Below are 21857 nucleotides of genomic sequence, written 5' to 3'. Positions count from 1 at the left end.
AAGGGATGGGGAATACACTGCCATCAATCTTTTTTCACACCTTGATTTGGGGATCCTCTGCCATTCCTGCTTGCAGATCCTTTCCAGTTCTGTCAGGTTGGATGGTGAACGTTGGTGGACAGCCATTTTCAGGTCTCTCCAGAGATGCTCAATTTTGTTTAAGTCAAGGCTCTGGCTGGGCCATTCAAGAACAGTCACGGAGTTGTCCTGAAGGCACTCTTTCGTTATTTTAGCTGTGTGCTTAGGGTCATTGTCTTACTGGAAGTTGAACCTTTGGCCCAGTTTGAAAGTTTTATCTTGGACTCTTCAGACCAGAGAATCTTATAGCTCACCATATTGGAGTCTTTGAGGTGTTTTGGGTTTTTTTCAGCAAACTCCATGTGGGGTTTTATGTGTTTTGCACTGAGGAGAGGCTTCCGTCGGCCTACTCTGCAATAAAGTCCCGACTGGTTGGGCTGCAGTGATGGCTGACTTTCTAGAACTCTCTCGCATCTCCTGACTGCATTTCTGGAGCTTCTGTACCTCTCACCAAGGTTCTCCTCCCACCGATTGCTCAGTTTGGCCAGACGGCCAGCTCTAGGAAGGGTTCTGATCGTCCCAAACATCTTCCATTTAAGGATTATGGAGGCCACTGTGCTCTTAGGAACCTTAAGTGCAGCAGAATCTTTTTCTAACCGTGGCCAGATCTGGGCCTTGCCACAATTCTGTCTCTGAGCTCTTCAGGCTGTTCCTTTGACTTAATTTGCTCTGACCTGCACTGTGAGCTGTAAGGTCTTATATAGACAAGTGTGTGGCCTTCCTAATCAAGTCCAATCAGTTTAATCAAACACAGCTGGACTCCAATGAAGACACAGAACCATCTCAAGGATGGTCAGAAGAAATGGACAGCACCTGAGTTAAATATATGAAGGTCACAGCAAAGGGGCTGAATACTTATGGCCGTGTGATATTTCAGTTTTTCTTTTTTAATGAATCTGCAAAAATGTCAACAATTTCGTGTTTCTCTGTCAATATGGGGTGCTGTGTGTAAAAAATGAACTTAAATGATTTTAGCAAATTGTTGCAATATAACAAAGAGTGAAAAATTTAAAGGGGTCTGAATATTTCCCTTACCATGATCCTCAGTATTGTGGACAAAACAAAATATGTAATTACAAGCTTCATAGTTTTCATTGAGTTGTCAAAACAAAATTGTAATATGATTTTTAAAAGGAGAAATAAAGGCACCTCAGGATATTTTAAAAGGGTAAAAAAAAAAAAAAAATTGAATAGCAGAATCCAATAACATTCTTGTATCATCCGATTTCAAATTAATCTATAAAAAAGTAGCATATGTGGAATTGTTTATAGGTCCATTATGTAAGTCCATGGACGTGTTCTGGCTTTACCTGTAATGTTTCACAATATGACATCAAACATTTCTTGCATTTATTTAATTACGTTTAATTATGTGTTTTAGGGTCTTAAATGCCTTTAAAACATGCATTTCTCCAGTGAGTGGCATCACCTCTCCATAGAGCTGATTTGTTAGTTGTCTTGGAGGAGATCTGTTCATCTACATCGATGGACAAGTTAAAAGTTAAATACTGTGGAGCATTCCAAGCAAAATAATATCTCCATGGAGACAAGCACATGGCTCCAACAGAAAAATTACACAGTGCACCTTTAATAATTCATTAACATGATCTGACAACACAGTGACAAGAGTGTTGACTTCAAAGGTTTTGTTCAACCAGGCAAAAAAAAAACAGTTCAGCAATTGTGAAACTCAATATAAAACATACAGGCATAAAATCTTTTATCATATAATTTAAGCAAAAAAAAAAGGTCAAATTGATTTGAAAAGTAAACACACCCACTGATGTTAACTACCATGAAACAGTTTTCTCTGAGATGTGTTTAATTCAGAAGGTTCAGAAATTCTACATTTCTCAGCTATGAATAAAAACATTTTGACTTGTTGCATCATAGTCATGCCCTGGTCATCTGTTTAAAGCAACAGTATGCAACTTTTAAAGTACCTTTTAAACTAATAATAGATTAAAATGAAAGCTTTTTTTTCCATTTAGGTTGTGTGTATTGCACGGAAAAACGGAAAATCATACATCCTTACTGTGAGTGGGCTTGAATCACTACAAACCTGACCTTTTTGTTTCTATGGAAATGTTATTCCACTGGCTATAATGTTCCACATTATGGCATAAAATTTACTACTGTGTTCCAGAGTATGGTTTTAACTTTCTTTTTCCATGGACTTCTGCAGGTCACATACCACCTCCATAATGTTACATACTGTCCATTTAAAGCAAAAGCATTTCTAATATTTCCATGTTTAATGTTTGAGGGTCACATCTCCACACAGTGTAAACAGCCTTTAGAAAGTTAGAAGCACATTAAAACCTACAGTCAGCCTATTTCTGCTGTGGTGGACGTCAGAGTCTTTGGAAGTCTCCTATCAGAAGTACAGTACTAGTCCACTGCAGCATTGACAGCAGCTTATAATAAATAGCGTTTCCCTGTAGGACATGTCCATGAGTTTAGTCCAGTCTGTAGGCATGGTCACCAGGTTAGGGGTCCACAAAGGAGACTGCGATGTATCGGACCCCGGCGGTGGTGGGCAGCCCCTCGTGGTAGTGCGTGAGCCGCCCCGGGTGCATCAGAGCCCAGCCTTTACGCGGAGATGTGATGGCACAGTCATATCGGATAAACCTGCATCCGCCGCCCTGCATCACAGCACACAAGTCATAATGTGTATACAAGTGAGTTAAAAGGCCTTGGAATTATGCCTTGGGCACAGTTTCAGTTTGAACTGTCAGTCTCGCTCACTTAGCCCTTTGTGCTGCTATAATATTGCACCATTACTAATACTACTACACTCTTGAAAATCCACCATGACAGAGAGTCTCTAGGATAGCGTCAGGCAGTTGTTTCCCATGATTCTTAGTAACAATGTGCCTGATTGGATGAAAAGGTAGGTAAAATTTTGTCTTATTTAGCAGCTCTTATCAAATAATTCATGATGTAAAAGGCATTTGCCTTGACAAGAATAAATTAAAATCAGGTACAGGCCCTTTAGACACAATTCTATAGCACATAGTAGAGGTGGGTTGAACCTCAGTTATATTTATTTAAATGTGTTAAGTAATTAATTACAAATACTCATGTTACTATAATTTATTGTTTGGGTTATTATACTCAATTACAAGTACACCTAAAAATCTACTTATAAAGTACAATTCTGGGATGTAAATGTAATTAGTTACATCGTCTAAATCATAATCAATCAATCAAACTTTATTTCTATAGCACCTTCCAAGAACCAAAGCTGACCAAAGTGCTGTACAACATTAAAAACAAGATAAAAAACAAATCATAGAAGTTACTAAGTCCCATTTGTCTGAGTGCACAGCAATCTCATCTGCTCCAAGTAGCCAGAGCTGTTTCTATGTGTCTAAAAATTATGTAAAAAAAAAAAGTAACTAGTAACTGGTACTTGGGCTAGTATTATCCATGTGTACTTTTTACTTCAGTACACATTTGGCAGCAGTACCTGTAATTGAGTACATTTTAAGCCATGTAACTGTACTTTTACTTCAGTACAAATTATCAGTACTCTTTCTATCACTGCATTTACTTAAGTAAGTTCAATAAAACTTTACTTCTCAACAGTAGTTTTCAGACAACCTGCTTTTACTACTACTTGAATAATATTCTTGAAAGTGGCTATCTTTACTTGCACGCCAGACATCTGATCATTATCCAATTCCCGGAGTTATCAGATTATATAAATTTCATGCAAACAGTATATGTACTGTATATGTACTACATGTATGATAGTAATTTGCATTTGAAATTATAACTGCAAAGTCCCGTGGCTGTCTTGTAGCCCACCCTCTGCATCTATTTGGTTCTTTAGATTGCTGTAGACTGGGACAAGTGTGGTCTGCCAGGCTTTGGGGCAAAGACAATTTGAATTTGGTTGTTTAGTTCTCTGTGCAAGCAGTGACTGACCTGGAAGTCTGTGTCCACGTGGTTGAGAGCAATGTTGATGGTGAAGGTGGAGGCATCGTGGTGCGGCCGCAGAGACGGCTGTTCGTCAGGCTTGTACCGGACCACGAAGGCCAGGTCAAACTGGGCCTAAAACATGATAATAATAATAATAATACATTTTATTTATATAGAGCTTTTCAAGACACTCAAAGTCGCTTCACAATACATACAAGAATAAAATATCACAAAATTTACAACATAAAATCAAACATTAAAAGCAATTTTGAACAGGTGAGTTTTGAGTTCTTTTTTGAAGGTGGGGAGGTCAGAGCAGTCACGGAGGGGTTTGGGCAGTGAGTTCCAGAGGGTGGGGGCAGCGATGGAGAAGGCTCTGTCCCCCCAAGTTCGGAGCTTGGTCCCACAAGGCAGGGACAGGAGGTTGGAGCTGGAGGAGCGGAGGGAGCGAGATGGAGTGTGGTGGTGGAGCAGGTCTGTGAGGTAAGGAGGGGCCAGGTTGTGGAGAGCTTTGAATGTGATGAGAAGGATTTTGAAGAGGATGCGCTGAGGGACGGGGAGCCAGTGGAGCTTGTGGAGGACAGGAGTGATGTGTTCACGTGAGTGGGTGTGGGTGAGGAGCCGGGCAGTGGAGTTCTGAATGTACTGTAGTCTATTGAGGGTTTTGGATGGTGTACCGTAGAGGATGCTATTGCAGTAGTCGATTCTGGATGTGATGAATGCGTGGATGAGAGTTTCAGCGGCAGAGAAGGTGAGTGATGGGCGGAGACGGGCTATGTTTTTGAGGTGAAAGAATGCAGTCCGGGTTATGTGCTTGACGTGGGGTTCAAATGAAAGAGTGGGGTCGAGGAGCACACTGAGGTTGCGGATGAGTGAGGATGGAGAGAGTGTGGTGTCAAAGTGCAGGGTGAAGTGTTGTGAGGATTTGGTGATGTTGTGTGGACCAATGATGATGAAGTCTGTTTTGTCACTGTTTAGTTTGAGGAAGTTGTGATTCATCCAGTTTTTGATGTCTGTTAGGCAGTGGGTGAGAGTGGAGTGGGTGCTGGGGTTGATGGATGTTGTGGAGATGTAAAGTTGGATGTTGTCAGTGTAGCAGTGAAAACATAGCACATAGTAGAGGTGGGTTGAACCTCAGTTATATTTCTTCAAATGTGTTAAGTAATTAATTACAAATACTCATGTTACTATACTATATCCCGGGTCTGAATGTCTTACCCTCGTGTACTATCTCTGGTTTGAGTATCTTACCCTGGTGTAGTATCCCTGGTTTGAGTGTCTTACCCTGGTGTAGTATTCCTGGTTTGAGTGTCTTACCCTGGTGTAGTATCCCTGGTTTGAGTATCTTACCCTGGTGTAGTATTCCTGGTTTGAGAGTCTTACCCTGGTGTAGTATCCCGGGTTTGAGCTCACTTACCCGGGTGTAGTATCCTGGGTACATCTTCTCTGTGACTGGGGCCACATACTCCAGCAGGAACTTCTGCCACTCCCTGTGAAAGTTGATCTGGTTCATGTGGATGTCAATGGTGGGCACGTTCTCATAACCGCCCTGGATCCGAGTGTCCTGACAGGAGATACGCAGCAGTGAGTACTCTTCTCACAAGGCCCAGGCAAAAGATTCAGGATGCACAAGGATAATAGTGGTGGAAAGTAACAGGTACAAAAGTAAAAGTACTGTACTATTACTATTCTTAGGTATTTGTACTTAGATCAATCTTACTTTTTTTCTTTTAATACATTTGAGAGCCAGTACTTTGTACCTCAGTAAATGTGTTAACTGGTCGGCTAATTAAAAGTATTTTTTCCTTACAGTTTGAGACTTGCTGGAATGGCTGGGGGATATTTTTGGCACATTTATAGTTTGAGTAAACACAAATATACAAATTAAAAGTGAAAAAAAAATGTGTTACGGCTGTCATGAAAATTACTATATCAACTTATCATTTATTATATATATATTGAGGCTCAATATTTATCATGTGTACAATTTCTTTACAACAATGGGGAGATTCTTGTTCTTTTTTCTTCTTCACTTATTCACATTTATGGTTAATTATTTCTTCATTCTGATAATTCTTTGTTGCTGCTCAGGCCTTTTATATATGTGTTACATATGTGTCTGGGATAATCCTGTGTTATTGTTTTATTATTTATCAAATTTATCACAGGAATTCTCTATAGCAATATATCATGCTTCAAAACCTGTTATCGTGACAGACCACTACATTTGACACTTTAATCGATCTCACAATCTTTCGGATCGCAATTATTTGTGCATCCTTAATCCTTAGTGCTAGTGTGAGTGATGTACCGTGTTGCCTCCTCCGGACCACTTCCCAAAGTTCTCCATTTCCTCGACAATGTGGTCACAGGCGATCTCTGAAAAGATGGGGAACCAGTAGACATCTGGACAGGGCTGCAGATGTACAAGGAGAGTGTGGTCAGGTGTCCTTGTTTACCCGAGGAGCCTGAAGAGCCCACGAGGGGAGATACTTACCGTCTCCATCTGGTCTTTCAGAATGCGGCTGTAGTTCGGGTGGAGGTACCGCTCTTCCCAGTCCTACAACACATACACACTTCAGCCCATATTACTCTATAATATGTAAGATTAATCAAACCTGTGTGAATGAAACAAAACATTATGAGTATGTTTTTGATGAGGTAACAATATTTTAAAAAGCTTAAAGCTCACAGTCCATTTTGTGTAATATAGGACTGTTAAGCCTAAAACAGCTTCAATATTGTGGTTTTACTATGAGTAAAATAATGACCCACGTATAAAAAGCACAATATCTCTTCATTAAAGAGCCCATATAACAATTTTTGGAAAATCTACATTATAATGTTATTTCCTCAACAAAGCATACCCAGAGCTTTGTTTCATGCTCGCATATTTAACACAAAAATCCTGCATATTTATGCTGAAAAATACTTGTGATGTCATTGAGTGGAGATATACGAAGCTCTCCATACACCTTCACTAGAATTTGAATAATATACAGCCCTGGAACTGCCAAACTTTGTACCTACATCTATTGTTCTAGCCTTGTTTAAACTTCTTCACTTCTCGGTACAGAAAGTTTGTAGTGACTGGTCTATTGAGACCTGTTCTGTTCAGGTCAAATGCAGTTGTTTTCAGTGTACTATAGAAATAAAGTTTGACTTGAACTAGATGTTTTTGAAAAGGAATAACCAAACACAGGCTTTAAATGATGTGTTGTCGGGTGAGCCCATCTTATTACAGTTATTTCAGCAATTTCTAGCACTTCACATTTCATCTAAAATTGTACTTAAATCTGAGCTTTTAGAACTTATTCATTTCTGAAAAGTCAGTTGAACACCACATTTGATGTATCTGTAAACTGGAATGACACTTGTTCCTATCTCTTATACCCCAGTACTGGGTGGTTCAGAAATAGTTCATAATGATAGTTCCTGTTCTAAAGAACTCTAACTGTAGTGAGTAAAGCATGTGCTGTAACTTGGAGGTGGCCTCACCAGAGGGTTTTGGAAGACCTGCCACAGGTCGTTGTGCAGGTGGCTGGTCTGGTAGTTCTCTGTGGAAAGGATACGCCCAAACGTCTGTAGGTTGGTCACGTACATGAAGATGTCCTGCACGAGATAGCACATGTTTGTTTACATTGATTGCATATGGACCATACTGACAGAAACAAGAAAAGTTTACAGAAAACTTAGCACAGAATTTAAAACTTAATTTTGATACTTTGATATATTTGATACTATGAGATTTAATTTCTTTTTTATTTATTTGATTGGGACAATGCATGATTCTAGTGAAGATGTTTGGAGTCGTGTTTAAGACAAGAACACAGCCTAAATATGCAAGGTTTGTGTGTTACATGTGTGAATGAAACGAAACACAACTTCAGGTATGTTTTCGATGAGGAAAGAACATTATAGCATAGATCAGAAAATAATATGGGCCATTTAAAGTGCATATGACAGGTTACTAGGCTACTAAGGTGGCAACCTCAAATTGTAAAAACAAGACAATTTGTGTAAGGTGGTGGATTATGGAGACAGACATGAGAAATAGAAGCTTATAGATAATAACTACAATATCACCAGATCATTTTCTATTTTTACACCCAGATAGAGTTGCATAGCAATAGGTCACAGCAAAATTTTAAACTTAACAGAAGAAAGATGTGGTCATAGATTTGAATCTGTACAAAATTATTATTGTGTAATGAAGACAATGCACATTTTACATCAAGTTGTCTGTCTTTTGCACGCGAAACTGTATCTGGTGTCTGTTGGCCCAGTACAATAAACATGTCAAAATTGTGGAATTTCTACGCCATGTTATTTTTTTCTTTTTTAAATTTCTACTTCCATACATAGTGCTTTGATTTGCTTGATCCAGCAGATGGTGCAGTGGTACCTTGCTGCGGAGCTGGTGACAGAAGGCCATATCAGGGTCTAGTCCTGGAGTACTGTACAGAGACAAATCCTGGAGGTCTGAGCGCAGCAGACTGCCCCTCATCAGGTACACGCTGGACACATAGGGCACATTCCACACTCCTCTGGAAGACAGAGACACACAGTTACACCATTGTACATGTGATAGATACTTTGAAAGACCCAGTCTATGCTCAGTCTATGCTCTGTCTATGTGTCATCTTCAAGTGTCTATAGGCAGCTGCATTTACAGAGCCTTTAACTCATGGGTGGAGAGAACATGAACAACACTTACAATAATTAAAACATAAAGGTGCAGTATGTAACTTTTTTGGTGAAGGACACATCCTTACATCTGTTCGTCTCCATGGAGATGCTATTGCTTTGCCTGAATTGTTCCACAGTCTGGCATTAAATGCGTGTGTGTGTGTTTTTATTCCTCACTAATACCATGATAAACATCCAGCCATACAGTCAATGGGGTAGCCTTTCCATAGAAATAATCTGTACTTTGGCTTTGTGGCATCACCTTCTTGTCTCCATCTAAGAAGATAGATAACTTTAATACCATATTGTGGAACATTCGAAGCACAGTAATATCATCTCTATGGAGACAAAAAGGAGATGAACGCTCTACCAGGAACATTTAAAACCACAAAAATACGGCTGATGTGCACTCACTGTCTGCGTCCCTGCACTATGTCCACATAGTCCTCCGATCGAGCGTAGTACCCGTCCACACTCAGAGCTCCCCAGAAATTACTCCAGAGCCGGCCCACCCTGGTGATCATGGGGGCCACCACAGGGCTAAGGAGGGAGTGGAGAGTCAATATTAGCATTTGCATTAGCATTAGCATTTTTATTCAGCTCCAAAGGGCACTGACAGATTCTGTTCTATGAGGATCTTTAGAGTGTCTTCGTTTTTCAGGACCACATCGATGTCCAGGTTGAAGAAATATTCACAGGTGCTGTCCTTTCGGCACAGGTCTCTGGAACCACACAGGATGAACAGGCAAAATCATACAATGATTAAATTAGAAATAATGCATGTATATTCCATATTATGGATATAATGAAAAGAAAATACAGAAATACATAATAATTATATAAACCATGTTAGAAAGAATTTCAAAGGAAGCTGAGCCATTTTGAGTCATTTTAAAATCAATAAACGTCAGCTTAAACAATAAATGATGCTTTCTACTCCAGTGTCATTAACACTATAAATTCTCCAAACAACAACTGGATTGTCAATACAATACAATGCCAAGAATCTACTAGCAATTAGACTACAATTCAATTCAAATGTGGCCTAATACGTTTTCTCACACATTATCAGCTGGACTCACATGGCCGTGTCTCGGGCTGCAGCCACGTCCATCTCCTGGTCTGGTCCCACAGACCTGATGTTGTGGTAAAGATCTCCATGCTCCTTGAGGAAGGAACTGACATGGCGCTCGTGATGAGGTTCCTACAATAAGAGAAGCACAGCAGAGTCAGGACTAAACATGGGGAATCAGCATTTCAGTTTTATGCAGCTAAAACCTGGAGCAGTCTTCCTGAAGATGTGAGACAGGTCTCTGACAATGTTTAAATCCAGGCGCAAAACAGTTCTGTTAGATGTGCATATGACTGAAAGGGTTTTATTCTGCACTCTTCGGTTTTAATGTTATATATGAGATCACGTTTTAATTATTTTCGCCCAGCCACACCTGGCGGACGAAGAGTTTTTGGCCCAGACCACTCATGTGAAGTATTTTTAAATATCCCAAACTTAGCATGGAAAGTCATTGTACCTAATATTTTTGCACATATGCACAGAATAAGACCCCTGTCCTGGGTTAGTTGTGGTACCTTGTTGTAGATGAAGAGCTGGAGACGGTCCTTGGAGTACTGCAGCTTCACCAGACGCTCAAAGAACACACTCACAAAGGGAGTGGGCTGCTCGATGAAGACCCCTATGAGGACCAGAGGAGCCACCTAGAGGAGAGATGTAGAGAAGGAGGAGATGGAGTGAGGACTGAGGACCAGAGGAGGAGAGGAAGAGAAGAGAAAGGAGAGGAGGCAGAGAGGAGAGAAGGAGGAGAAGGAGTGAGGACTGAGAAATGGAGGAGGAGGGGGGAGAAAATACAGGAGGAGGAGAGGAGCAAAAGAAAAGGAGAGAAAGAAGAGAAGGGGTGAGGACTGAGGACCAGAGGAGGAGAGGGGAGGAAAGTAGGGGAGAAAAAGGAATAAGGAGGAGAGAAGAAGGAATCAGGAGGAGATGAGGAGGAGAGGAGGCACAAAAGAGGAATCAGGAAGAGAGGAGGAAGAGAGGAGGCAGAGTATACAGACCTTTAAAGAGGACAGAGGCAGCAGGTCCTGTCCACACACTGTGCAGCCCGTCTCAAAGGTCCACGTATTAGGGATGTAGTTGCCCAGATAGTTAATCTGGAGCTGAGGGAGAATACAAATATTTAGTCTGCTTGTGTTCTCACTGTGTACTGACACCCAGGAAAATGTACTCCAGGTCAAATGTATCCACATATTTGATTGAACATTTCTAAATGAATAGGTGATAAAAGGTTAATTGCAGAAGAGAGGAGAAAAGAAGAAAGTTAAATTGCAGTTCACAAAGGTTGTGCCACATCACAGCTCAGTGGAGCCTTGTACGGTACATGTTCTAAGTGTATAGGTTTGCTTGTGATTGCTGGGTTAGTTTTAAGGTTCATATTTCAGTCTTTTCTCAAAGATTAGACTCTGGAAACATGTTTAAATATGTATGGTTCTAACTGACTTAACTGAGTCTTGATATACTTAAAAATACATCTAACCCAGACTGAATGACTGAAAGCAGACATGGCAGTAGACATGAGGATGAATAGTGTGAGAGTGGTTTACCTTGGTGGGCCCATTCCCATGGATTAGCACAGGCAGTGTGTCGTACAGCACGTTTCTGGCTCGCACACGACTGTCCTCAAACTTCAGCACCACATCATCTGAAAGACACAGCAGACCAGCTCTCAGGTCCTGGGAGAGTGCTGACCAAACCTGCTCCGTGATACCAGCTCGCCAACCATACTTTCAGTTATATACAGCATTATTCTCTAGAACTATGAAACATAATCATAATACTTTGTTTTAGGGTTGCATATACATGAATGTGAATAGCATATTTTTATTGCGGTGACAAAGGGTTGGAACTTGATTTTGCAGCACTGACAAGTCATAGCTTTCTCAGTAGTCTTCATTGTGCGCTAGCATAAATTCCTTCCATAGTGCAGGAGAACAGACGTCCCACTGGAACAGGCCTGGCCCCTGTTTGAACACGCTCCCTGTCACAGAGCACCCCACAGCTCCAGGGTATGGCCAGACAGACCCAGACGTCCTACCTGCAACCTCCACCCGCAACCACCAGCCACAAGTCCTACCTATAACTAACACCCAGAGCGGTCTAACTACAACCACTACCCATGACCCCTACCCACACGTTCTACACACAATCCCCACGTACACTGTCCTATCTGCAACTCCCACCCACACAGACCCACCCGGAACGCCCACACACACTGTCCTACCTCCAACTCGCACCCATTTCATCCTTTCTGCAACTCACCCATACAGTCCTCCATGCAATGTTGACCCAGACACACCCCAACTGCAACCTCCTCTCACTCCTACCTACAACAGATGCGCGGGTCGGGCTTTTTTCCATCTCGTGGGTCTTGCATTTCTGATAATGTATGGGGCTTGACCCCCAACTAGACATCCTATCTATAACCACCACCCATACTATGCTACCTCCTTTTCCTATCCAGAGCCTCCTAGCTGTAATCTCCAACCTATCCTACCTATCTTACCTACAACCCCTATCCACTCTGTCCTACTTGCAACCAAGACCCAGACCATCCTACCTACAACCCCCACCCACAGCATAATACAACCTCCCACCAGATGTCCTACCTGTAACCCCCAGCCACAGTGTTCTACCTGCAACTTCTACCCAGATATCCTAACCGTAACCTCCACCCACAGTGCCCTACCTACAACCCCCACCCACACGTCCTACCGACAAGCCCTACCCAGAGTTCCCTACCTGAAACCACCCACCCACACCATCCTACCAACAACTTCCACTTAGAGGATCCTATCTGCAACCCCCACCCAGACCCAAATGTGTTCTAACATTATCAATTTTAGCTGTATTAAATGTTACTGCACTATAGAAAGTTGTGATGTTATCTGAAACCAGCAATGATATTTCATCCATCATCATTGTTTTAAAATGTGAAAAACACCAAAAAGATTTGATGCCAGATACATAATAAACAGGTGTAATATAACAGTCCAACCCCAAACTCTGAATGAAGCTTTGTGCAAGGCCCTAGTTTTGCAGAGGGAGCGTTTCAGAGGAGGATCAATTTACCCCACACAATATTACATTGACACACTTCAGCACGACGATACAGACTGCACCAAGCTGCTCATTTAGCTGGGTTTCACATAACACCACAACATTCTATAGGCCTGGAACATCTAATGGAAATGAGGGCAGGTAAAAGTACTATTGTCAATGTGCAATTTTGTTGTAATATAGCAAGTTCTAGGGTTTAATCACAGATAGTTACCAATGTTTGTTAACCAGAAATCTTTTACACATGTACAACTACAGTACAGAGGAGAACTCACCAAGCGCTCCATGGAGGTTCTGGAAGAGTCTGCATTTACTGTCTAATGTGATGTTTATGGACTTCTGAAATGTAAAAATGCATTGATTTTATTCATTTAGCTTAAGAGCATTGGTAGACTCAGTAAAGCAGGTTTAGTAAGTGTTGTCTGTATGACCATATCGTAAAACTAACTAGCAACTAGTCCATATATATATGTGATGTCAAGAAACTTTAAAAAATTATAACCCATTCATTAACTCCCCACACACTGTGGAGATAAGCTACCTACTTAACCTTCTCCAAGCTCCACTAATTACTCACACAGGAGCTTGGATCGAACCACCAACCCTATGGTTTGTGGATGAATACTACCACTGAGTCATTACTGCACTGTGTGGTCCTTTTTTCCAGTGTAGTACCACATGAAACAGTAATAGGCACATTCTATTCCGATAAGTAATAATTAGCAGTAATTACAAGTTTTTAATGGGACAGTGTTAGTTAAAGTAGCACCATGTAACTTTCTGTTTATATGTTGTTTGATGCCATTTTGTTGAACATTTCAGACAAAACAATAGCATGTGCTTGGAAACAAGCAGGTGGTAAATGTTCCACCAGGTCAAGTAAATTATGAGTCAAGTCTGTGGAGTGGCTGTGGATCAGCCTTAGGAAGTAACAAAATATATACATACTAATACTCTCACATGTGGGGGTATTCAGAATACTGTTCCTACTGTCACATAAAGCAGTTTTAAGTATATGTCATGTTTTTACATTATTATAAAATTCAATTAAATGTGAACGCAATCTAATATAAAATAATTGAATGTACAGTATGCATTCAACATTTTATAACTAAATACATTTTCAAAGTATTCCTCTAAACACTACATGTTAGATGAAAATAAAAGCACTCTCACTCTTTTGTCAGGGTTGATGTAGATGTTGGTGTAGTACAGCTGGTCACTGTCACTGTCAGCTCCGGTCCAGTCTGACACCAGGCTCCTCACACTAGGGAGGAAGCCCATGAATGCTGCAGAGCACAGCAGACCACAGCAACGGTCAGCACACTCACACAGAAAGGGTCAGCACACTCAGAGCTCAAGCACCTTCATTAGACCACTTTAGACTTTAGTCTAGTTTATTTCACTTTTTTCAATGTATTTCAAAAAGAGCTCAGTATTTTAAATTATAACATTATTAATAGAATAATAAAATTGCAAAGTTTGTGCCCTCAACTTTCATATGAAAACAACAACATTTAACAGTTGCATTATACAGTAACGTCGGCCACTAAATCTTGATAAAATTACATCTTTATGTTTTGACTACAACTTTAAAGACAAAATGTTGTGACTTCATTCTCGTAGCTCTTGCCCATTTGATTTTTTTTAATATGCCGTACTTCAGTAAATCTGTTTGTCTCTAATGTTTAAAAATTAAGCAAGAAATTTACACTTGGCTTTATCATTTTCTGAATTTTATGGTACATTTGGTACTTTTTTATATATTAAAACATTACATGATGAAAACTTGTAATGCATTTGTTTTTATAAGTAAACTAAGTTTCAAATTGATATACTTAAATTTTAAATAATGAATACATTTAATACAATTAAATAATGAAAATAATAAGAGAAACCATTTTGACCTCACTGACAGATTAAAATAAAGAACTACCGGTAAGTTAAAAAAAATCTAAACACAACTCCTATAATCCAGACTAAAGTTAAATTAAAATGCAATGATGAGCAGTTACCTCCGGAGCCGAGGAAACGGTTTCCCACCGCGACATGGGGGTGCTTGTCCTCCAGCAGCCTGTGGGGCCAGAGCAGCGTCTCAGAGGAGAAGAGCAACCTGTGTCCAGCCTGTGAGAACTTCTTTAGCAGCTCCCTGGGCCCTGAGGCGAAGACCACGTCATAGCTGTTGAGGCAGGAGCAGAGAGGAGGTTAGAGGAAGAGAAAAGAGGGTCAGAAATGAGGAGAGAGGGGGTCAAAAAGGAGGAGGGGGGAGGGTCTGAAAGGAGGATAGATGTTAACAAGGAGGAGCGGAGTGGGTCAAGAAGAATGAGGGTCAGAAGGGAGGAGGAGGAGGACAAGGAGAGAGGGTCAGACAGGATGAAGGCAGATGGTCAGAAAACAAAAAAAGCAATGCCAGAAAGGAGGGGAGATGGTCAGAAAGGAGGAGAGGAGGTCAGAAAGGAAGAGGAAATAGCTTACTCAAAATTAGCATAAAAGATACACCAAATTATATCCCAAGAACATATATTTACTACAACTTTACTTCCATTGATAGAGTTTTAAAGTCTATTGATATCAGCTGATGTCTGTTGCTATTGGCCACTACAGCAAGACAAACTGGATTTTGATGACAGTTGACAAAATACACATGAGATCATCCATCATACCTGTCAGTGAAGAGGATGATGGAGTCTTGGTCTGTCATCTCCTCCACAGCCTGCTTGAGGAGACGTACTTTCTGCCCCCCGCCCGGAGCAGAGACGTAGTCTCCTCCTTCCCATTTCTCTCCCCGGCCCAGCACCTGACAGCAGAGAGACACACACAGAATCTCAATCACATTGTGTAGACTATACAGAGCTCATTACTATGCCGTCTCACCTCTGAGTTTCAGTTAGCCTAATGTTAAACCAAAGAAGATTTTAAGAGGCTAAATAACAAACTTGGCGTTCATTCAAAAGTTTTATTTACCAGTACTGACCAGCAGCTTATCGAGATTTCGAGTCTTATTTTTGTACATTGTTTTTGCATCTCTATGGACATTTTACACACGTCAGAAGAATGTTGCCAATAATGGCTCACTTTTATCCCAAGTTTGATCCTGAGCTCTATGTAAACAGGGCACACCTTTGGTTGACCAAAAACTCCTTTATTCGATTACAAGAATAATTTCAGAGAAGGTAACATGAACTAATACAATATAACTAATACGACATGTTTGCAGAACATTGCTAAATTACAGGAATAAAAGGTTTTACATAGAATTTGCCAAACAGGATATTCTGTCATTTGCAGAGGAAATTATGTTAATCATGTTACAACTGTGGCCTTTCATGTCACAGGAAAAAGTAGGGAGATTTCTAAATGTGTTTGGCAATTGTAATATGTATTATATGGTAGCATACGGTCTTATTTACAAAGCACATTAGTTCAGACTATAAAAGTGCACTATGTCTGATGGTGGGTCCATCACCTGCTTGTGTGCATGGAAATGTTATAGCTTTGTCTGGAATATTCCACAGTATGGCATTAAAGTTACCTTTATTCAATTATAGTATGCTTTTAATGTAAAAAAAAAAACAAAAAAAAAAAAACAACTTAAATAACATATTTTCTTACTGGAGTTGCTTCTCCACAGATCTGACCTGTAACTTGGACTGGTGGCATCACTTGGTTTTCTCCATGGAAATGTTTAATGCTTAAGGCCATACTGTGGGACATTCTATGCAACATTTTGAGCTATGATCTTCATGGAAAAAGCAAGTGGGCACACTTCACCTTGAAAGTTACATAGTCCACTTTTAATTTAGCACAAATATGGCCTTTAACCATTGACTGTCTCTGCCTTTACCTGAACCAACTGTGTCTAGTAGGCCTAATACACGAATCCAATCAAGTGTTTTTGCATCATGTGGGTATGGGGACATCAGACCTGGATCACGGTCTGTATATGGCGCTGGATGGGGACAGCAGACCTGGATCACAGTCTGTATATGGGGCAGGTCTGGACACACACGTACCTTAACAGTGTAGTTGAAGTGCTTGGCGGACCTCAAGAAGCGCCTGAAGCCATCCGTTTCTTTGGTTGCAACAGTCAGCACCACGAGTTTATCTGTGACACAGATTTGAAGAGACTAACTTTTTCTCATGGGGAAAAAAACACTTTATTATTTAATTATTTTTACACCGAAAGGCCTTCCTCTTACTAAGCACAAGACTTTTTAGTAGGACCTAATTTAGATGTGTTTTATTTATCAAACTATATCCGGCTCTCCTCCACCCTCACGCGCCGTGCGTCTGTCCCGCGTGAGCGTGGTGAGCCCGGTCCACGTCAGCGTCATGAAGGACAGGCAGCAGCGGGCTCTCGCGCCTCTGCGGGCCCCGTTCCTCCACCTCACACCCGGCAATAAAACTTTGTGAAGCTGCCTGGTACATTAGCAAATAAGTAAGGCTAAGTTGGACCCTAGCTTAGCCACAGCGGGACACATGAGTCTCTGGACACTGGCGCGTACAAAAGTTAGCTCTGAGTTTGCAGGTTTGGTCTGTTTTGTCCACTCCTCGTTACAAAAGTGGCCGTGGACATATGGTGCTCTCTGTGCTCAGTTTACGGTGCTGTGGGAGAATGAGACCTGCATTCCGGGACTTACCTTCGGGGATCCGCGTCTCCTCCGCGCTCGCCGTGTGAACCAGAGCCCAGAGCAGCAGCGCAGAGGTACTCGTCCACAGAGCTCGCCTCATTCTGGAGCTGAAAATAGTGGAAATGTCCCCGCTGCACGCATTCCACGCGAGTCCCAAACTTATATGAAGTCTCCCAGCACCGCCCGCTCTGTCTCCCCCTCCGTGTTTGTCTCTGTCTCTCCCCCCGTGTCTCTGTGTCTCCCCCTCGCTGGGATTTCCGCTGTAACACAGTCAAACAGTCAGAGCACCAAAGAACGCGTCGCCTACTGTACTGGGCATTTAAAAAACTAAAGAATATTAGTCCATATTCTGGTTGAGCTATTCCTCCAACAATGTATTTTGTTTTATAGTTTGTAAGTTTTCCGTGCAGAGGGGGCTCGCTGGACGTGAGCCGGCGCACGTAGCCTCTGGGCAGGAGGAGACTCGTCACTGGAGGAGTGAAATCACAGTTTGGTACTCAAACTCCAGTAAACAGCTGAGCACACACAAGTTGTGTAAAGTAGAACGATCCCTTAAAACAAAGCCGACATTCTGCCCCAAGGCTTACAGAGTCATCCAGTTAAAGACTGTGATTGAAATGAATCCATGCCCAGATGTAACTGGTCAGTGTGGCACCAGCCGTGACCCGCTGTCTTTAAAATAGCCCTCAGTGAAGTACAGTACAATAAAAAATGCATTCGGCGGTGCATATTACGGGTTAATAATGGGGGGGCCTAGTCCAATAATTATTTGGAGATGGTGGCCTCTTTAACACTCGGTGATGCATTCTTTACGCCTCGGTGTTATGTCTCATATGGTTTCATGTAACCAGATACTCACAGACAAAAGTTTTATACACATACATCTCCGGCAGCGGCGTTTTGGAGGATTTCAGTCCAATCTGGCAACGCGCTAATTCTGTCGTAAACTCACTTGCACTCACTTACGGCATGTGTCTAACCCGGAAGTGTCAGAGTCACAGTTCGGCAGTTTAACAGAAATCTCCTCGCACCAAAGGACTCCGATGTGAAACAAATACAAGGCAAATGTGAAGGAGATGTGTAATGTCCTGTGCCCTCCGGACTATGCTGCTCAGAGCCGCTCCTACCGCCGCCAAAGCCCGGTGCGAGGCCCCACGGAGTCCCTGTAAATAGTCTCTTATCTCATTGCTAACAACAGAGCTAAGCTAGCGCCCCAGAACAGGCTCGGCCCGTTTGGGACCATAATTTGGGACAGCTCCGGGACAGCACGGCGCAGTCCGATGCCGCATTGGGCCCCGTGAGCAGCGAGCATGTGGCTGCAGCAGAGACTGAAGGGACTGCCTGGCCTGCTGTCCAGTAGCTGGGCGCGGAGGCTTCTCGTTGGATTGCTCCTCTTCCTCATCTTCTACTGGTACCTGGGGGGCGAGCGCGGCTGGCCCAGACTACTGAGCGGCGGAGCAGTGCCAGGCGGAGCTCCGGGACAGTGTTTGCTCTCAGAGATTCACAGGTGGAAATCTGTGGTGGAGCGGGGTGAGGGGGTCTACACGTCTCCCCAGGAACCGCTAGACACACCGTTTGTATCAGGTGACGCTTTATTGCTCTATGTGGACTTTAATCTGCGCACTACATTCGTCTAAGCACTTACCTTAGACAGTGTGTCTAAGGTAAGTGCTGTTCCTTCCCTGATGGAACGGCATGTTCCAAGATGACATTGCGAGTGTAAATCAGGCTTTGTCATTTTGGAGTCTGTTTAAAAACACAGGGGACAGTGCACTGAGGGAAAGACTCATGACATATGCAGAACAGGGAATTGGACTCAATGTTTCATATAAAGCCAATATTGCCAAACACTATATTGCTGTACTTGGATTACATAAAGTAAAATTTGTAGCTTGTAGGTTTTAAATTGCTTTGGATAATACTGTGTTGTCATGGAGATGCTAGTAGCTTCCTGGATCTCTTTGGAAGTCCAACTCACTCCTGACCTGTCCTTTCAGGAAATGGCCACCTCCTCATGGACTTAGACTCCAACAGGCTGTGGGTGTCTGCGTCATCTGCAGCTGGCTCTGCTCCGGTGCACCAGACCCAGTACTCCCCTAGAGTGCGGGTGAGGCTGGAGGGGCAGAGGGCAGAGGCCAGGGCCAGTCTGCTGTGGTTCCGGAAGGGGGCCGTGCTGTCGGTGCGCTGCGTGTCCTCGGGCCCCGGGGACTGTGTCACTGTCAGGGAGGAGTTCATGGCACACCGCAGCCTGCCCAACTTGCTAATGCAGAGAATCCACATCAACAACCCCACAGAGCGCCCTGCCTCTGTGGAGCTGTCCTACCAGACCCCCACAGGGCAGTTCTCCAGCAGTGTTGAGAAGCTGGAGGACACAGATGTGCTCCTGTCCTTGGGCCGTGTCCAGTTAGAGAAGAACCGCTTGGTGCTGGTGGTAGTAGTCTCCAGGAAGCTCAGTACCCGGATCCAAGTATCCGCCAAGTCTGAACACCGAGACAACATCCTGTCTGTGGTGAGGACTTCTGAGCCAATCGAGACCTCTAAGCTGGAGGAGACGTTCAGCGCACTCAGAGAGGGAGCCAAGAAGGAGCTGCTGGAGCTAATGCGCCTCAGTGTGGACGAGCTGGTCCTGCACCACCAGCAGGCCTGGATGGACCTGTTTATCTCAGGTCAGCTTTCTCCTGTCTCACACACATACACACACAAACCCACACATATCTACACAACCAATCACTTCTGTAGGAGTGCCCCGTGACAGCTAATGACCTGTGTGTGGTGTGTGTGTGTGCAGGTGTGGAGATGAGGCGGATCACAGACTCCCACACTCCCTCCAGTCGCACAGTAAACTCCACCCTGTACTACACCCTGAGTGCCAGCTCCGCCCCTCTGCTGGACCACCGTCTGGGCACAGAGGAGCGCTCGCGGCTGGAGTCTAGCCTCAACTATGCAGACCACTGCTTTAGCGGGCACGCTACCATGCACGCCGAGAATCTGTGGCCCGAGCATCTGAGCAGTGCAGCGCACATCCTGCAGCTGGTTACGCTATGGACCCTCACCTTGCAGAAGAGGGGCTGTAAGGTGCTAGTGGCAGCGGGGGCGCACGGGGTCATGCAGGGCATGGTGCTGAGCTTCGGAGGCCTGCAGTTCACAGAGAACCACCTGCAGTTTCAGGCCGACCCGGATGTGCTCCACAACAGTTACGCCTTGCGGGGCATCCACTACAACCAGGACCTGCTGAGCTTGGCTGTGCTGCTGGATGTAGAGGGGAAGCCCTTCCTGCACGTGTCTGTGAAGCCCCAGGAGAAGCCAGTGAAGCTGTATGCCTGTGAAGCAGGCTGCATGAATGAGCCCGTGGAGCTCACCTCAGAGCTGAAGGGACACACATTCCCTGTGATGGTAACCCAACCCATCACCCCCCTGCTTTACATCTCTACTGACCTGCGCCACCTACAGGACCTGCGCCACACACTGCACCTCAAGGCCATTCTGGCTCACGAGGAGCACATGGCAAACCGGTATCCTGGTCTGCCCTTCCTGTTCTGGTTCAGTGTTGCCTCCCTCATCACGCTCTTCCATCTGTTCCTCTTCAAACTCATATACAATGAGTACTGTGGCCCTGGGGCCAAACCGCTCTTCAGGAGTAAGGTATAGAGGCCTCCAGCAGACTGATCTTTCTCACTGGCTTCCTCGTTCTGTCATTGTGTAGGAGGGGTGAAATGAAGGAGCACTACACTGAACACCATCACTTTGTAATATCAACAAGCACAAATGATTTGTTCTGATTTTTCACAGTTGGTTTTGTTGGTTTCTTCTCTTCCTGTGTGCCATGATGTAAGGCGGGCCGGGTTTGGCTGAGGCTTTATGTTGGAGTGAGTTTTTAGTCTGACGTGTGGATCTCTGGACCTGCAGAGGGGCCAGAGCCTTGTACAGTTCCTGTTAAACAGCCTCTGCTCTTGTGTTCTGCTGTTGAATGAGCTTTTCTATTTGAATGACTAAATTAAATGAATTGAACCTGTGGGTCTGACTGTTTTCTTGGGGCACCATGATTGATGGATTGTGGTTGCTCTGAGGCAGATCTAACCTCTTCCTCTCACTCCAGGGGTCCAGCAGGAGCGAGGAGGGCTTCAAGGAGGTCAGGATGTCTGTGTGAACATGGCCCGTGGTCAGTGTCCTGACAGCCTGCACTGATGTGGCACTGCTCCGTTCTCAGGCAGTGTGTTTGAAGAAAAGTCTAATGAGAATATTATGTATGGAAGTCTCCCATCAATGACAGTTTGAAACTGTGAAATCATTTGTGAAATAAAAGCCTAATTCACTTTCATTCTTACTCATGTAGCTAGTGATAGTACAACATAAGGATCAGCTGACTAATCCCAACTTGAGTAACTCAGACTGGACTGACACAGGCT

The 21857-nt window shown here is 43.2% G+C and overlaps 2 protein-coding genes across 2 annotated transcripts; one reads left to right on the top strand and one right to left on the bottom strand.

The window, feature by feature from the left end:
* Positions 1 to 1328: 1328 nt before the first annotated feature.
* On the bottom strand, positions 1329 to 17690 carry plod1a (procollagen-lysine, 2-oxoglutarate 5-dioxygenase 1a). Its single transcript, XM_033969379.2, has 19 exons — positions 17461 to 17690; positions 16834 to 16925; positions 15484 to 15617; positions 14836 to 14999; positions 13997 to 14109; positions 13096 to 13159; positions 11308 to 11405; positions 10762 to 10863; positions 10282 to 10407; positions 9777 to 9898; positions 9312 to 9416; positions 9109 to 9234; positions 8411 to 8552; positions 7504 to 7617; positions 6503 to 6565; positions 6317 to 6421; positions 5423 to 5569; positions 4012 to 4137; positions 1329 to 2723 (listed from the first exon to the last, which is right to left on the bottom strand). The coding sequence occupies exons 1-19, from the start codon at positions 17549 to 17551 to the stop codon at positions 2568 to 2570; spliced, it is 2190 nt and encodes a 729-aa protein (XP_033825270.1). The 5' UTR covers positions 17552 to 17690; the 3' UTR covers positions 1329 to 2567.
* A 704-nt stretch (positions 17691 to 18394) lies between these two features.
* kiaa2013 (KIAA2013 ortholog) lies at positions 18395 to 21774 on the top strand. The gene is made up of 4 exons (XM_033969380.2): positions 18395 to 19035; positions 19449 to 20117; positions 20240 to 21093; positions 21548 to 21774. The coding sequence occupies exons 1-4, from the start codon at positions 18762 to 18764 to the stop codon at positions 21596 to 21598; spliced, it is 1848 nt and encodes a 615-aa protein (XP_033825271.1). The 5' UTR covers positions 18395 to 18761; the 3' UTR covers positions 21599 to 21774.
* Positions 21775 to 21857: the final 83 nt, after the last annotated feature.

The sequence above is a fragment of the Periophthalmus magnuspinnatus genome, chromosome 7, assembly GCF_009829125.3.
Source record: "Periophthalmus magnuspinnatus isolate fPerMag1 chromosome 7, fPerMag1.2.pri, whole genome shotgun sequence".
NCBI classification, from domain to species: domain Eukaryota; kingdom Metazoa; phylum Chordata; class Actinopteri; order Gobiiformes; family Gobiidae; genus Periophthalmus; species Periophthalmus magnuspinnatus.
The sequence above is the reverse complement of the archived record's forward strand: the minus strand, read 5'-3'. Positions and strand labels throughout refer to the sequence as shown.

Excerpts from the sequence above, each read along its gene's own strand:
- kiaa2013 (XM_033969380.2), top strand. The coding sequence starts at position 18,762 with ATGTGGCTGCAGCAGAGACTGAAGGGACTGCCTGGCCTGCTGTCCAGT. Across the intron at positions 19,036-19,448 it reads AGACACACCGTTTGTATCAG|GAAATGGCCACCTCCTCATG; the intron begins GTGACGCTTTAT and ends CTGTCCTTTCAG. Across the intron at positions 20,118-20,239 it reads GATGGACCTGTTTATCTCAG|GTGTGGAGATGAGGCGGATC; the intron begins GTCAGCTTTCTC and ends GTGTGTGTGCAG.
- plod1a (XM_033969379.2), bottom strand. The coding sequence starts at position 17,551 with ATGAGGCGAGCTCTGTGGACGAGTACCTCTGCGCTGCTGCTCTGGGCT. Across the intron at positions 9,899-10,281 it reads AGCTCTTCATCTACAACAAG|GAACCTCATCACGAGCGCCA; the intron begins GTACCACAACTA and ends CTCTTATTGTAG. Across the intron at positions 7,618-8,410 it reads GTCACCAGCTCCGCAGCAAG|GACATCTTCATGTACGTGAC; the intron begins GTACCACTGCAC and ends TATCTCGTGCAG.